Below are 17,909 nucleotides of genomic sequence, written 5' to 3'. Positions count from 1 at the left end.
AGCCTTTGGCAGTCCTAGGTGATCGATTAATCACATGAACAACAATCTGAACTGCTTCTGCCCAAAAACCTTGTGGACGGTTTGCATGATGCAACATAGAAACAACTCTATCTTGGATGGTTCTATTAATCCTTTCTGCTACACCATTTTGTACAGGAGTGTAGGGGACAGTGTACTCTCTATGAATGACTCTAGACTCGCAAAAAATCCTGAACTCATTAGAGGTATATTCACCTCCATTATCAGAACGTAAAGCCTTAAGCTTTATTACCTTTTCAGTCTCAACCGAGGCAAGCCATTTTCTAAATGTGGAGTATACATCACCCTTTCCCTTTATGGGCTACACCCACACTTTTCTTGTGGCATCATCAATAAATGTAACAAAATACAAAGCTCCACCCAATGATCTAGTAGGCATAGGGCCACACATATTTGTATGAACTAGATCCAAGGTTCAGTAGAAGAATTAGAATGAATTTGATGTTACACACTTGTTTGTTTGCCATATTGACAATGCTCACAAACTGAAAAATTAGAAACTGATAACATGGGTAAGTATCCAAAACGAGATAGAGTTTCCATTCCACTACAAGACATATGGCCTAAACGACCATGCCAAATACAAGTCATGGGTTGTTCTGTGACTGCCAAAAGATATTCTTTTTGATGGACAACTAGGGATAAAGTGAACCAACTTCGTTCCCTTTGGCAATAACCATATTTCCTTTTGTAATACAAAAGGATTGGGAAGCAAATATCACTTTATATCCAATGTCATCAAGTTGTCCAACAAATATCAAGCTACGAGTTAGCTCAAGCACATGGCGAACATTTTGTACAATAAACTGAGAACCATAAGAAAATTGTACCATAACATCACCAATGCCAACCACATTGCACTGATGTGAATCTCCAAGCCGGACTCTACCAAGTGGTTTAGATTCATATTGTGTGAACCACTCTCTATGTGGGGTGACATGAAATGAATCACTAGAGTCCAACATCCATGTATGAGCAAGTGAGGGAGCCATATTAACCTCAACATAAGTAGCATCATCATCCATGACCAAAATGTCAACATCATCATCACATGTAGCATTTATTTCCTCTATTTTCACTGAAGATGATGAACCGATCACCTACATAACATGCCCATCACCATGGGTTTTACCCTTTTCCTTTTCTCTTCCTTTGTTCTTCAAGGCATAACAATCCTTTTTCACATGACTCTTCTCGTGACAATAACAACATTCCACTAGTCTCTTTCTAGATTTGTTTCTGTTCTTATCATTTGCATGGTGTTTCTAGTTTGGCTTCTACCACATTGTTGGTTCTTGCCATAACTAGAATCTCGTACATTATATGCCTCTCCAACTTGTGAGGTAACCATAAATTTCCTACGAATTTCCTCACTTAGCAAGGCTCCACAAATATCAGTATACACCAATTTGCCTTTTGGTGCATTATTATTGATGGCAGTACAAAAAGTGTCCCATGAGGCAAACAACGTGCATAACAAAAAACTCATCATCCATGGTCATCTTTTGAGCTTGCAACTAAGACCATAATGCATCAAACTCATTTAGATGAGAAGCTTGCAACACTATCGGTTTCCTTCATGCAAAGGTCATGGAGCTTTCTAATAAAAAAAACACTTTGTTTGTTGCAGTTTCCTTCTCATATGTATTGCATAATTTTTGCCAAAGTTCTTTGGAATTTTTACTATCTAAAACAGGGAAATAGACACTATATGCCAAGTGTAGTATTATTGTAGACATGGTCAAAGCGTCAAGTTCCTCCCAATCATCATCGTCCATGTCATCAGGTTTCTTTGCTTTGCCGCCAAGAGGCCTCGTTTGCCTTCTTTGAAGTAGTGCATCATGCATCTGATTCTTCCACAAAGCAAAATTAGTTCCATCAAATTTGTAGATCTCAATATGATCTTTTCCAAAAAACGAATAGTTCATACATGAACTATTACGACCAACAAAAGGGCTACTAGATATATCCAATGTTTCTGACTCCATGGGAGTGAACAACAATATCCAACAACTGAATACAAGAACTTCTCGACTGAATATCTGAAGCAAACAACTAACAAACTTATTGCCCAAAAATCTCAAATTCATACCAATGAGTGTATATAACACGCACCATTATGCATACACCTTCCAAATATCAACTACCACTTATATTTCTAAAGTGAGAAGTTGTAGGCATCTGCTATGCCTCCACACTGATTCCAACCCTCTACCGAAATAGGCTGACTCCACAACTTATTTCCGCTGAAAAATATGTTGAACAAGTGTGAGAGTTGTTGAGAATTCAGTTCCTCTAAATGGGATGGAGAGCCAGCTAGATCAACATGAAACCGATCGAATGAAGAGCCAGATGATAGTCAGCTTGTCCAAATCGAAATTCAGATATTGCGCGAGGAGTCAGATTGTCAAGAGCCAACTAAGCATTGACTAGGGAGAGATAAGCCGAATCAGTCAATAACAAACTCGATCGAGGCCGAAAATCGACCGATTGCCAATTCGGCTAAGGCCGACAATCAACTGATAACTGACTTGGGGCTATATTTGTAAATAGCCTTAATGTGCCTATTGTGGGCTATATTTGTAAATAGTGATATATGTATATGGGTATAAATATAGCTAGGGCAAAATTGATAATATGATGAAGTTGGATTATCAGTGGGTAATCAAATGAATGTATAGAGTTGATTAAGTGTGTAGAGAGAGAGAGAGAGAGAGTGTGTGTGTGTGTGTGTGTGTGTGTTTGTGTGTTGTAACCATCTGTAAGACGAAGCCGAGCTCAAGGCATTGCCTTATAGTTTCTGGTACTTTCTTCATATAGTGATTATGTTTAGAGTCTGTGGGCTCCCGTGGATTTTCCCTTTCCGGGTTTTCCACCATAATATCTTGTCTCATTGTCTATGCCTTGTCTGTTAATCTTGTGTTGTTTTGGTTGTTGTCTTCTCTCATTTGTACTTGTGAACCGGTTGTGGTCAGCCTCATTTACAACAAGAGTTTGAATCAAAGGAATACCTGTGGATAGCAAGTTGTTTTCTTCCTGTTGAAAGAGAAAGAAATGCTGAAAAGGCCCAATAGTAGATCAATGCTTTTGCCATGCGGCCCCATTCTCCAATACTCGTTGCTACAATCTCCCAGACTCCCTATTGCGGTCTCCCAATGCTCTAATACCATTGTTGTTGGTTGGTGGAGCCGAGAAACACAGTTATTCTCAAGGGTCTAAATGCAAAGACAAAAAAATGAAGAGGAGAAACTTTGAGAAAGCAAAACACACAGAGATGAGGGCGGGAATAGTTCTCCATTACTTCTTTTCAGCAGAGAAGATTCTCTCCCTCCCCCCCCCCCCCCCCCCCCAAATGTTTCTTACCAGGATTTGACATGAATCGACTTACCGCTCCAAGTGCAAATGCAATGTTTGGTCTAGTAGCCACCATGGCGTACATAAGACTACCATTTTTCCATATCTTGCATCCAATAGGAACACACAAATTTGCTTTTGTGTGTCTTTTGGATCTTCTTACATCTTTCCCATGCAGTTCTAGGAAGTGGATGTGATGGATGTTTTTGAATCTTAAGCATTTATTTAACAACCCTTTTCATGGTTGTGATCTCCATGAGAAGTGATCATGTCTTAAGAAGTAGGGGGGTGTATGATATTTGTTTCTTGACTTGGAGAAACTTTGTAAGAAAATGCTTTTGGACACACAAAAGCTGTAAGATGTAAGAAGATCCAAAAGACACACAAAAGCTAATGCACAAGCTTCATTGCTACACGATTTCAAGTAGATTTAGGGATGTTACCTCCCCATAGAGAAGCACATGTGTCACCAAAGTGTCAAAAAGGTATTTCTTGAGGACCCAACACTTAATGTATCTATCATTGCAGTGTTCTCAAATGAACAAGATTCTCTCTTTCTTGTCTTTACGCAATGATAGAACATTCATTCCATCTATGATTTGACGGAACTTCAAGGCCAGGTATTTGAAGCTTTCCACACATTCACATCGCTCATGATTGTACATATGCATGGTTTATCTTTTTCTTGTCTCTTCACAAGCGTAATCTTTGTTTTAGAGTTGTTGACACAATTTAGTATGCATGTGGAATTCTTCCAATCCCCTCATAAGTTTGTGCATCTCCTAAAGTATTTGCAAAAGCACTACATCATTTGCAAACAACAAAAGAATGATGACTACATTCTCAATAGAAACTTCTTCAACGCCTTCTTCCTTTATAAACTTGACATCCATTTGTTTTAATTCAAATGATGCAAAACAAATTTTCCAAGGGCAAACAACCAATTTTCGTAATTTCAAACTACAATTACGAACAACTCTATAATGAAGGTAACAACAAACCTTTCCATAAGATAGAAATGCATAATCTCAACTTGAGCTAATGCACAAGCTTCATTGCTACACAATTTCAATGTATATGTTTGAACTTTCAACTTTCAATAAGGTAAGTGGTAACCTTACAATTGAATAATGAATTGTGTATAGGGATGTGTAAAATGTAATGTATAAAGGAAACATTTCCTTTGTGTGCGAATGATGCCATTTATTTCACTTTGTGTCATGAATCCTTGATTTCATACTAAGCTTTATTATCTATATTTAAGCTCTTGCGTGTCCCGACTCTCGACCTCAAGTTGTTTATGTTTGGGTCTCTTAATTTTCACCTAATAATATTTTAAGAAGGTAACTATATTTGTACGAGTTTGACCCAAGTTAGAGATATTTGTAAAAAACAAATTACATTTTTGAAGTTTTTATTCCTTGAATAATTGATTGTTGTTTACATCAATTGTATAAATTGGTTATGTAGATTCTAGGACACTATGTACATATATAACATCTATAGTTATAACTTATTCTATTGATATTCAATGATGATTTCATTTGAAACACACTAAATTCATGGCTTTGAATTGTGTTTGAGAATTGCAATAAATTTTATGCTTGTTATCTCATTATATACGCATAACAAAAATTAATAATTCTCTTTGTGGAAGTCAAATTTGGTTTTAGTTTTTTCTGTGAATTTTTGTGACAATGACTCCAACTCCTTTGTAAGGCGTGCAGGTCCACAGTAAAACACACCTACAACACAACAAGTGATAAGTTAAACTAAATTATGGGTATGGTCTTGGTAATAAAAAATACATGTGTCTACCAATAGTCTCTAAAGGATGCCTTGCAGCTAGTCGTGCAAAGACCTTCCTCCAATTAGGTCGAGCAAAATGGGTCTTCACCTAAATACAATAAACCAATGATTCTAATGAGCACAAGACCTTACATTAAATAGGGGATACTCAACATACATATTTGTGTATAGAGTGAGGGGTATGGAGATGTTTACTCTTGTCCCAGAAACCATGTCCATGCCATTCCTTGCTTGATGCAAGGCTTGGACCATTGTGATGAGGGCAGATCTTGCGTCCCCTTCCTCATACATACTTGTCAAATGATTATGCATCTCGATTATAGCCTGAACTAGATAGATGCCAACATACACATGGATTTATATATTGTAAGTCACTTAAAATTATCTTTATAGATAACTTGGCCTTGAGATAGATAGATAGATTATATTATCGTCTTTGGAGGTCAAATATGACCTATGAGACCAAAAAAACTACATTGAGAGAGAGAGAGACTCTACCTTTTGATCATACTCAGCCACCTCATTCATGACTTCTTTAAACCATTGGAATGAGCTTTGTTCTCGTGTCACCCAATAAAAATAAACATTCTTCCTATTTCTAGACTTCTTAGGTTTGGCGTTGCTTGGTGATGGTGCACTACTACTCCCATATAATGGTGAACCTGTGAACAATGGTGACCCAATAAATAAAGGAGAGCCCATGAAGAGAGGAGATCCTACTGTCATTGGCGAACCACTAAAGCTTGGAGATGCACTCACGGCCATTTCCTACAAATCATGCATCTCAAAATAAGAAGAAAAATCTTAAAGATTTAGGGATAAAGGAACAAAGGAATATAATACATGCAAAACACAATTTGATGCATTGTCTTGTTGCAAACTAATTAATTAGACAATAATGGAATCTACTAAAGCAAGAGAAATTAGGATTAACCTTCTACTATGACATTGCCTCTTATTTGCAAATGACATTTAGAAACTAATTAAGGGAACTCAAAATTTAATAAATAGAAATTAGCAATACTAAGCTATAAATACAGTCATGAACCACAAATATGGTTGATGGAAATATAAGCATAAAATATTAGCTAAAATAAAACTTCGTTTTCCCGTCCTATATTTTGAAACACAATGGATTCTCTCTTCAAGGGAAACAATGCCAATAATAGAGCTAATAATAAAGTTTAGTGTAAATGGCTAGGAGGTTTGTTACAACCATTACAAATTCCCAATGTTGAGAAGTTATATTTCGATGCATCTTGTTGGCAAACCACAAACAACCTATAGAGGCTTGACCTTATTTGGGCATTAGTGGATACACTTACAAAAATAAATAGGTTTATTGCCACAAAAAATACTTTACTATACCAAGTTAGTGTTTTTGTGGATGAATAAACTCCCTTATTTGTATAGGTTTCCTAGACTAATTGTATCATAAATTGCAATTAGAGTTTTACAATGTTTTTACTTGGGTGTTAAAAGAGCTTAACATAACTTCATCACTCAATACAACAAAGCATGCATTTTTCCACAAGGTTCTCAACTTTGACTATACTATGATTGGATTGGATAAGGAAAACTTATTATGTTACTTAGGAATTCATTTAGATCATTAACATATGTTGGATTTTGTGTGTAACCATAGTACGTAATATCCGCCTTCATTCGCCCAAACATTCGTTTTCATACGTCGAAAACGAATGCATATGTTATTAAAACATTCTTATGTTTTTTTATTACACTTTTTACCTTAACTTACCGTAACTTTCTTACCCTAAAAAAAATTACCTTATAATAAATAATGAGTGCAAAAGTATGGTATTTACAATACTTTGAGGGTGTTTTGTCATATGCGAATGATAAGAATGTTCGCAAATGCAAATGCATGAATGGTACGTATGCTTCATACTATGTGTGTAACAATATACAACAACTTCAAGATCGGTTTAAAAAGTATTATGTTGAGAAGCATAAGGTTGTTACCTTAAACGAAAGTTAACATTGAATATCTTAAAATTCTTTAGATTTCTCAAACACAAACTTCCTGAGTTGTGAACACAATATTTTGGTCCATTTGTAATTCTAAAATGAATTAGGGAGATGGCATCCAAGTCACATTTACCTTCCTCTAACAAGATTCTTCTTGTTTCTCATGTTAGCCATTAGCCAGGAGTTCCAAACCATTAGCCCTAGTTTCTCTTGGTAAAGAAGTATTAGATGTCGTGATATGTTTCTAGATTTGTCAAATACATTAATGTATGAGTCAAAACATATTTTGGACTTGGAAGAAAAACAAAATCAATATGATATTGATTCCTCAATTGCTCCTAGTCAAGTGATGAGATGTGGTAGAGTTGACAAGTAGGAAAGAAGAAACCATGCTTCATAAATATTTCTCGTATTTGTTTTCGAGAATGAAAAGACTTGATCAACGGGGGGATGATGTGAGAACTATGCTACTATTAATATGACAAATGGTAAGGGCTTGATATGTAGCCCACATGTGTGAAACCTAAGAATAAATGTAGGGTATTTATATAGAGAGATGAATACATGTTGGAAAGAGAGCCAATGTCATATTCTTAAATATCCCAGGCGATTTGAGGTGGAAACATGACAGCAAACTCCGCCATTTCTTCGAATACAACACTAAATTGGGCCGGACTTTACAACTGCAGCTAGACGGCCCCCTACGCAATGGCTGGCAAACATTTGGCATCCCTGGTGAGGTGCTCATTACCTTTTGGAAGGGTCTCTGGCGTCTCCACCTGCCTAAAAAAATCAAGCTCTTTTGGTGCCAAATCGGTCATAATGTGGTTCTCGTTGGTGAATGGTTAGGTAAACGTGGCGGCCCATTAGGTTGCCCACTTTGCTCTTCACCTATTAAGACTTTGAGACATTGTCTGTGGGATTTCCCTCAAGCTCAAAAGGTATGGGATAGAGTGGCATGCCTCCTTGCGGCATGTGAAGTGGAAGGAACAACATCGTGGAATGCTACGGCATGGATTGATCACTCGGTTGATAGGTGGACGAACGCCTTCAATACGGATAGTTGGTATTATGTATGCACGAGAGGCAAAATCGTCAAGAACCGTTTTGAGAGAGGCTTGCAGTCTGCATCCCCTAGGTTCCCGGAAATTTGGATGTTGATCATAGGCTTCACCCTGTGGTCTATATGGAAAGCGCGTTGCCTAAAGGTCTTCCAAGATCTGGTACAACTCCTGGAGGAAGTGATCATGGACATATGGTTTGTGCTTATCAGTTGCATATGAGGGCAATTGGACGAGGTTTGTAGGCATTCCAACAACGTGGTCACTGCCCGTTTGAGCTTTTGGCAGAAATGGCGGAACACGCCTATGGTGACGCAAGGAGGAAGTGGCCCGTGATGGAATTACCAGCCCCCATGCTTGTTGTTTCCAACTCACCTGCCACCCTCCCTTTGTTGTAAGCCCCAAGAGTTGGCTCGTACTAGCCAACACTGAAGTGCACTGCTTTTAGCTATAGGTATCTACTTAGATTAAGTAGTCAGTTCGAAAGACTATGTAAGTAGTCTCATTTTCTTGAACTTGATCGGAGGGAGATTCCCCAATTTGTGTATAAGCCTCCTTGGACAATCTCTTTGTAATAATCCTACCTAACTAATGGGAAAGTAGCTTCATTTTGGGAAAAAAAAATTGTGCATATTCTTCCACTCTTAGGTATTTGAATGCCCAAGTTCAACATTGTATTATCCAAAGTTCTACCTAAACAAGCATATTTCAATATGCTGACCTACAGACACTAGTTCACTTTGATATGTTTAACTACAATAAGGTAACCTGTGACAAATCCTAATTGGCATCTTCTTTAATTGTCAACACTAGATTTTAGTTCCATATGTTCTCTTGTTGATATATAATATTATGTTTATATTATATAAAATCTAACAAAATACATCCTTATTGAAATAACATTATAGTAAATACCCTAAGGTAGTAAAATATGTGTGGAAGACCATTATGAGTTCATAGGATCTAGGCCAAAGAATGCTAGAAAAAGACACCTAGATCGTAGCGTGAGACGATTCATTAATCATTAATCATTGATCAAGAAGTCATTAGTTAGTTACATTCTCTTTTTCTCAGGTTTTTCCTCTACCTAAATTGACGCATTTCAAGGCATGGAACAAGGGCCCTTGAATATCATAGTCACCAATGTATTTTAAGGTGTACATCAAGGGCCTTCACCTTGCACATGGGATTCGTATAGAAGTAGAAACCAAGATGAGAGATTGTCACTAACTTGCAACTTCTTGATTATTGATTATTGGGGTGTACAATATTAGAATATTGGTTCTCTTTTATAGCTATGTTTTTCCTATTATAAAAAATTGAAGCACTCACACCTAAAATGGATATTTGCACACATTTTTTGTACCACAAACTTAGGCATTAACATATGCCACAATTGAACATACCGAGTTTAATTTATCCTTCTCCTCTAATTTCCAATCATTGAGGATGTCTCTGAGGATGCTAATGAATGGTGTAGCTCCAATTCCCAACCCTACCAGTAGCATCACATTATACTTCTTGTAATCTTGGGCAGGGGCTCCATAAGGACCATCTATGAATAACCTTGGATGCCTAAAATGTTACCATGCGTAATGTTATTGTAAAGTTATAATAATACAACTTATAATCAACGAATTATATAGGTTATCATCCTCATATACCTTTTAATGTATCCATGGGGACGAGACTTCCTAGTACCTAATGTCTGAAAATCAAAGATATAAGTTAGCCATAGAAAAAGACAAATAAAGTGATACATGGTGTATGCATACAATACTCAAACCTGTGAAAACATTTGTAAGAGCTCTCTAGTCCAATCACCAGAAGTTCGAACATGGACACTAAGGTATTCATCTCCAGGAGCAGAGGTAATAGTAAAAGGGTGCCTACAAAATAGCTTATAGGATATATGCATGATCACCCATCGTGTTGGTTTTTAACTTGTACTTTTTAAACTAAATTCTTATATTATGAACATTAATTTGAAGGGCACATGGAAAACATTTATTTAGAAAGAAAAAGAAAGACATACCATTCGAAAGGTGATACATTAGGGCATTGCAAGAAGATGTACATACCGCTAAGGTACTTAAATCCTGGAGGCTTAGCCATATAGAGTGCCAAAACCTCACCGGGATAGATGGAGGCCTTTAGACCGGGATATACATTATCAAAGTTGTAGATAATTAGTTACATGATAACACCAACTTTAGACATGGGCCAATGTAAAGACCCCTAACATGATGGGTATTTGCTAGAATACCCCAAAGTTTTCAAACATTCCAAGAATATCCCTTTGTGGATAGAAAACTACCCTTGATGACTTGGGTTCTTCTTAAAGTCACTCCTAAGTAGTTGTTATGGTAATGTTTGAAAACTTGAGATACATTGCCAATTCCCAACAAGGTAGGGGTATTTTCATGTTTTCCCATTAATTAATAGCATAAATTTAGTTAGCAGAGAGGAGAAGATGATGTTAAGATGGACCTTACTTTAAGAAATCTTACATTTAATAGATCCACCTTATATTGTGTAGCTCTAATTGCACGCAATGTTCGTTCGCCACAATACAAGAGCACAGGCACGACTAGATACATCCATGTCTAAGGTATAATACAAATAGTAATGAACAGAAGTAATATAAGGAACATAAGTAATATTATTAACAGACAATAACTATACACATGTTAAATACTAATGTGATATGACACGTAATTTCTATTGTACAAATAATTTCCAATGGCCTTGAATTAGTTTTACAAAAGTCTATGCCACTTTACCACGAGCTCACTCTAATAAGAGTCTATTATTAGCAATCAATGGTCCTAAACTATGTTATTGAAGTCTATGCTTACTCTATTAAGAACTCAACACAAGGGTCTTATGGTTGAAAATAAAAACTAGAAAGCTAAGATTTAAATTTAAAGCAAACTATGCCACTTTTCTTTTTTCCATATAACCTTGTTGTTGAGTATAGAAAAAGAAATAAAATGGGGTGACACACTATGAACATTCGGGTATTGCCCTTAATATCTTTGAAAGTTAATGCAAAGACTTAACTAGTAACCTTGGAACAAAATATGGTGGAGGGTCACTAGAGACCGTACAAAATGAACTTGCATATTGCTTTTAGTCTTTTGTTTGTAAAAGCAAGCTTTAAATTTACATTATAGACTAAAGTTGAGACTTTACTATCTAGGTTTCCTAATCATGGAGTCACTTTGTGAAACTTATAGGGAGTTGATGACATAATATTTGTCTCCATTGTGATACCACATATTTCCATGCAAGGTTGATAACTATTGCCATATCACCATGTCATGACAGAGATAGATAGTGAACAAGTTAATAACAAGTGATGTGATTGATAAATATCACAAGCAACTACATATTTATTGAAATGTGAAACCATATAACAAAATAAAAACAATGCTACTAGTTGCTATTAGTTGAATGGTATTGACAAACTATGGTGAAATACTTACTGTCTTTTGTAACCAATCATGGGTGAGGAAGAGGAATATGGAATGAATAATGAGGAGCGCATAAACGAGGATGAAGAGATGGTGTGAATACCAAAAGGCATTGAACCCGGTCAAACGATGGAAGGGCCAAGGGAGTCGAACAAGGTTGTTACGAAATGAGCCAGCGGCCAGTACATAAGCAATAAACATCAAAAAGATCATTAAGATGCCTGTCATGACCTCACTTGTTGATATGATCTCAGCATATGTTGGTTGGTGGTTTCCAAAGTCTGCTCCAATAGTGGTTGCAAATACATATGGGTTGGCATTTGCCACCCTTGGGAAGTCACATGCCATGTGTACCCCTCCATGCAATATCACACCCACGACAATTGCTCCAGCAATCAACTATAAGTAAATACATGCCCACATCATCAATCCAATATTTAACATGTACATGTTAGTCGAGTAAGAAATTGGTAAAGATAAAGAGAGAGTTTTTTTTCTAACACCTTGCAAAACCATGGCATTTGCTTTCTTGTTTCATGATTTAAATTTATTGGCTTAAAATCTCAACCCCATAATCCCTTGATAGATTTCAATAATCCCAATATGTGGCAAATTGAATGTTGGGGGCATGATATGGATACTTAAAAGTACACTTCTTCATCATTTTAGCTAGGATTAAAGTAAAATGTTAAAATAAGTAATGTAGGGCTTACATTAAGGGGCACGGGTCATGGAAAAATATGTAATGGTTGTGTTAACTCGGCCTTAACTCAGATACAAAATAGCTTATCATTAGAATTTTTTTCTAATTTTGATTTAAGGAACATGTATTTAATTGTTTGCTAAATATGATTGGATGCCATGTTGGATTAAAAATTGGGTTCCATTAAATGAAGATTTGAGCATAGAGGGAGGAGACAAAATCTAATGGTTTGTTATCACCTTATGGAGATTAAGATTGTCATCAAAGGGAAAGACTATCCCCAAGAATGTGGATCGAAACCAAGTAATTGTATTGCGACAAACTGGGAGAAGGATGAGAGCCATGTTGAGCTTAAGAGTTTCTGCTGCCCCTTTTGTTACACAAACACAATAGCCTAGTACAAGGAAGGAGGAACGATTCTTGTACTGAAGGAACTTCCATGTGAACAGAGCAACCATTGCAGCAATCCACAAACTCAAAACCCACAAACGTTGCCATTGTTTTCTTATGCAAAACCTCATTTTCCTCGTAACATCAACCATTGATGAGAGTGATAATCTTCTCACACCTTGTCCTCCATTACTTAGTGGTTGGCTTGCATCACTATTCATTAGTTCAAAGCCTTCTCGAAATAATGCCTCTAGTTGTGTTAACTGCGATTTTAAGCAACATTTCTCATAAAAAATTTAGAAGAAGTTAAATTAAACCACTCACATCAAACTTAATACCTTATATTAGGTAAATGTGAGGCAATAGATTTAATAAACATTATGAATGGAACTTCTTAATATTGGTATACATTTTTCTTTCTTTTGCAAAAATTAAAGATGAATTCATGAGTGAAAACATACACTTATATTATTGAAACAAACACTTATATTGTGATTTCACACTTGAGCCCAAACATGGTTGTTGAATGGACTGTGGAAGTACTGATTGAAAACATGTGATTGAAATAAACACTTACATTGTGATTTCTAGACTCCCGTCGAATAGCATGTACATTAACATTTATACATACACAACACACATTGTGTTGGGAAAACTGGTCCCTCTAGATGGGAAGAGCACGAGGTGAATTAGTCGACCTCGACTCGGCCAAGGACGAAAATCGATTGAGCGAAAAATTGACATATCGAATAATAGATTTGGCTAATAGCCGAGGGGCTATATTTGTAAATAACCTAAATATGTCTATTATGACGATGTTTGTAAATAGCCAATGTTGTATATGGAGTATAAATATAGTTAGGGCAAGTAGTTATGTAGTGTAGTTAATCATTGTTGAAAAGTTGTAGTTGGTTGTTGCCACTGTAACTAAGAGAGTACGAGAGAGAGAGTGTGTGTGTGTGTGTGAGAGAGAGAGAGAGTTGTAACTCTGCCGTCGTCTGTTAGATGAAGACGAGCTCGAGGTCGTTGCCTCCGACTCTCCTTGTATTCCTCTCCATATATAGAAATTCTGTTCGGAGTCTGTGGACTCCCTTGCTTTTTCCCTTTCGAACTTTCCACGTAAAACATCTTGTCTCTGTATTTCTGTACTTCTCTTCTTGTTTGTCTGTGTACTGTCATTCACGATCTTTGCACCCGCATTCACATACGCACGAATATTAACCGGTTGTGGCCGGTCGATTCTCTTCACATTGTATAGGGAACAATTGATAATAAGGGTAGAGTCAGAGAGAGAGAGAGCCCAGATGGATGTAGCTCAGTTGGTGAGGTTGCCCACTGGGGACCAGGTGGTCATGGGTTCAACCCCCTTATTAATTACAATAAAGAGAAACAAAGAGAGCTTAGGAAATAGTTGTAGGATGGAAAGGTACATACAACACTAAATGTACAAGAAGTATAAAGGTGGAATGATAAACATTTCACTTCCTTAATCTTTCTCTTTGTTTTCTTTCGGGTAAACCATACAGTTAAGGTACAAACATTTAACACTCTCTCTTAAGGTAGAGGAAATTCTTTAAAACCCCAAAAAATCTCCCTTGAGAAAATACCTAAATATTTTCAAGTTGTTAGGAGCAAGATCCTTAAGGCTCAACATTTAAGCTATATGACTCTTCAATTTCGTCAAATTGTCAACTTACCATTTGATGGGACATCCTCCATGTATAAGACAAACCCACCAAATCCTAGGTCCACGTGCCTGAAAAAATCAAGCTCTTTTGGTGGCAGATTGGTCACAATGTGATTCCTGTTGGGGAATGGCTTGGTAAAAGGGGCGGCCCAATAGGTTGCCCACTTTGCTCTTCACCCATTGAGTCTCTGAGACACTGTCTTTGGGATCGCCCTCAAGCTCAAAAGGTATGGGACAGAGTCAATCGCCTCCTAGCGGCATGTGAAGTGGTTAGAACAGCCTCGTGGAGTGCTGCGGCATGGATTGACCACTCGACTGATAGGTGGACGAACGCCTTTAATGAGGATACTTGGTGCTATGTATGCACGGGAGGCCAAATCGGCAAGATCCGCTTCAAGAGAGACTTGTTGTCCGCATCCCCTAGGTTCCTGGAAATTTGGAGGTTGATCGCGGGCTTCACCTTATGGTATGTCTGGAAAGCACGATGCTTAAAGGTTTTCCAAGATCGGGTACAACCCCTAGAGGAAGTGATCATGGATATCTGGTTCGCGCTTATCAGCTACCTATGAGGGCAATTAGATGAGGTTTGCAACCACTCCAATGACATGTCCACTGCCCGGTTGCGCTTTTGGCAGAAATGGTGGAACACGCCTATGGTGACGCTAGGAGAAAGTGGACCGAGGTGGAACTACTAGCCCCCACGATGGTTGTTTCCTTCTTTCACACCTCCCTCCCTTCGATGTAGGCCCCGGGAGTCGGCTCATTCTGGCCGACACTAAAGGCCACTGCTTTTAGGTATAGGTATCTACTTACTTTAGGTAGTCGGCTTGAAAAACTATGTAAGTAGTCTCATTTTCTTGATCTTGATCTGAGGGAGATTCCCCGTTTTGTGTATAAGCTTCCTTGTATAGTCTCCTTATAATAATCCTTCCTAACTAATGGGAAAGTAGCTTTATTTTGGAAAAACTTCGAATACAAGAAAATATCATGAACCATATAGAGAAACAAACTCTAGAGGCCCACCTTTTGTCCTTTTGTTTTGATCTCTAACGTTGTTAGATCATCGTATTGATACTCATCACTATATACCTCGAGGATAGTTGAGACCAAATCCATGATCATATATATTGTAATATATATACTAGGTTGGCAGTACATTTTCTTCTCTATTTCACTATGAACTTTGGAAACACCCTCAATGCATAGGCCATGTTTGGTCTTGTGTAACATAAATATAGAATAATAAGAATCCTTACCATAGTTTGGTATTTGTTAGATTTTTGTATCATTATCCAAAATTCATGAGGTTTAGGTTTAATCTTTTATTAACACAAACTCGAGCTCAAGATCAATGCAACACCAATTCAACATCTTGTGTACGTGTCAAACTCCAACTATGTTGATTAAGCATTAGAGGAGATAGATAAGCTCCTCCTTTTTTGGTTTCATTTGGTTTGCTAAGTACACCACCTTACCTAGCTCAATTGTGTTCACGTCAAAAAAGAATGTGAATATGTGAGTATACATTGACGAGTGAATCTCCACGCAATCATGATAGTTGACCTTTTCCTTCTCCCCTTCGGCTCCATCTTTGATACTTGGTAGGGCCACGAAATGTATAGTTTCTTAGATAGCTTCGGTAGCTATAATCACGTGCATATGGAATTGGAAGGTCACGAAAATACGTGTTCATCACCAAATGGGGTGTGTTTGTGGCCATCATCATCGTGTTTGGTCAGATGATCTCCCTAGTTATGTTCCAACAAATTATTGTGGGTGGGTGTAGAAAGATATGCACGGATGTTCATCTTGAACAACTTAAGAATTAAGGAAAACATATTTGTTCTAGATGCATCTAAGCTTCATGCGGTTTAGGTTGACAACAATTGGTATGGAGATTGCATAAATACTTTAAGAATTTCAGAAACATATTTGGTCTAGACAACAACTATCTCTATATGTCTTTGATATGGCTCTAGTACCAAAGAGAGTTGATACATACTTGGATCCATAATTTAAACTTCAATGTTGCTACTAGGAACAAATCTCACCTTCTATTTGATTATGGGCAACATCCTTTGGGTATCTCATAAATTTAATATGTCGCATATAATCTATCCTTATGCTTTCACTAGGACATTTGACCAAATTTAAGAAAGAAAGGAAGATTTCTATGGATTAAATTTATGTTTGGCTACCTTCCTCAAGGTGATGAGTGTGGCAAACTTAATTCAAATGTAAAATTTCGGGATGAATTATACCCATTATACTCGTCAGGGGTGCATTACAAGTGGATGATATATTTCATAGTCATGCCACTTGGATCAAGACAAAAGAAATATTTGGTCCTTGCAAGAGAAGATCTAACAAATCAAGTGGAAGGGCATGCGCTATGAACGAAACTGACATCGGCAGTATGTCAATTCATCTCGGATGACATTGTTTGCAAGTATGGATATATTGGGAGGGTAGTGGTAGATAGGGGAGAATTCAATTTTCCGAATCCAAAGCTCAAGATTTTTTCGATAAAGTAGAGATTCAGCTTTCTTTGACAATGTCCTACAATGCAGAAGCTAATGGAAAGGTCAAAAGGGGACATGGGCCAATCGTCAAAGCTTTGGCAAAGGTATGTAAAGGATGGGTTAGTGATTGGCCAAAAATCTTACCCTATGCATTATGGGTTGACAGGACAACTCATTGCACTGTTACGAGATATATGCATGCATACCTGATAACATGATAGAAGCTTATAATGCCAATTGAAGAAACGATAGCTACATGGCCTGTGTTGTCTTGGGAATTGGAAATGAGTAGGGGGGATTTACTTGCTACTAAGTTTCGACAACTTGAATTTAGGACAAAAGACATAGAAAAAGCAGCTCGTAGATTGAAAGAAGCCAAAACCAAGAACAATTGACCAGTTTGACAAGATAAAAAAAATACGACCAAGAAAGGTGCAAGATGGAGACTGTGTATTAGTATATGACAATAGCCTGGATAACCAATATAGTACTAATTGCAAGTTCGCAAAAAGATGGTTCAAACCTTATGAAGTTAGGAAAATAACAGATAAAGCCACATGTATTTTCTCAATGAATTAGATGGAACAGAAATTCATACCCCAATTACGGGAAAAAAGATTAAATGTTTAAAAGGAGGGAGTCACTAAAGCCCGAATTTTATGAACAAGGAGAACTAAAAGAATAAGAAGAAGTGTTGGATGAACTTTACACAACCAATGTGCAAGTTTAGAGGGGGTGGGTGTTGTGAAGCAAATACTTCACGATATAAAAACAAGTTCAAATATTATCAAGTGACATTAGTGAAACTCAAACGTATAATCTTGTACATCAAGTATAAGGTATAAACCATTAGCATAAGCTATTTTATGTAATTAAAAA

The 17,909-nt window shown here is 37.1% G+C and overlaps 1 protein-coding gene across 3 annotated transcripts in view; it reads right to left on the bottom strand.

Moving 5' to 3' along the window:
- Nucleotides 1–4,906: 4,906 nt before the first annotated feature.
- LOC147854786 (respiratory burst oxidase homolog protein A-like) overlaps nucleotides 4,907–17,909 on the bottom strand; it is a 30,490-nt gene continuing 17,487 nt past the window's right edge. For 2 of the 3 annotated variants that reach the window (XM_087331702.1, XM_087331705.1), the window contains 11 exons: nucleotides 12,671–13,084; nucleotides 11,741–12,127; nucleotides 10,763–10,858; nucleotides 10,288–10,403; nucleotides 10,039–10,141; nucleotides 9,917–9,960; nucleotides 9,659–9,827; nucleotides 5,701–5,970; nucleotides 5,398–5,526; nucleotides 5,212–5,290; nucleotides 4,907–5,138 (listed from right to left, as the gene is read on the bottom strand). In XM_087331702.1, coding sequence (XP_087187828.1) covers nucleotides 5,029–5,138; nucleotides 5,212–5,290; nucleotides 5,398–5,526; nucleotides 5,701–5,970; nucleotides 9,659–9,827; nucleotides 9,917–9,960; nucleotides 10,039–10,141; nucleotides 10,288–10,403; nucleotides 10,763–10,858; nucleotides 11,741–12,127; nucleotides 12,671–13,084 — 1,917 coding nt within the window. In that variant the 3' untranslated portion in view covers nucleotides 4,907–5,028. Of the gene's footprint in view, nucleotides 5,139–5,211; nucleotides 5,291–5,397; nucleotides 5,532–5,700; nucleotides 5,971–9,658; nucleotides 9,828–9,916; nucleotides 9,961–10,038; nucleotides 10,142–10,287; nucleotides 10,404–10,762; nucleotides 10,859–11,740; nucleotides 12,128–12,670; nucleotides 13,085–17,909 lie in introns of those variants that run through there. The other variant, XM_087331704.1, reaches the window with a different exon arrangement.

This window comes from Azolla caroliniana, unplaced genomic scaffold (genome assembly GCF_043228905.1).
Source record: "Azolla caroliniana isolate FFs.n. ecotype wild unplaced genomic scaffold, voAzoCaro1.0.p SCAF_15, whole genome shotgun sequence".
NCBI classification, from domain to species: Eukaryota; Viridiplantae; Streptophyta; class Polypodiopsida; order Salviniales; family Salviniaceae; genus Azolla; species Azolla caroliniana.
This window is presented reverse-complemented; position numbering and strand designations above follow the sequence as displayed.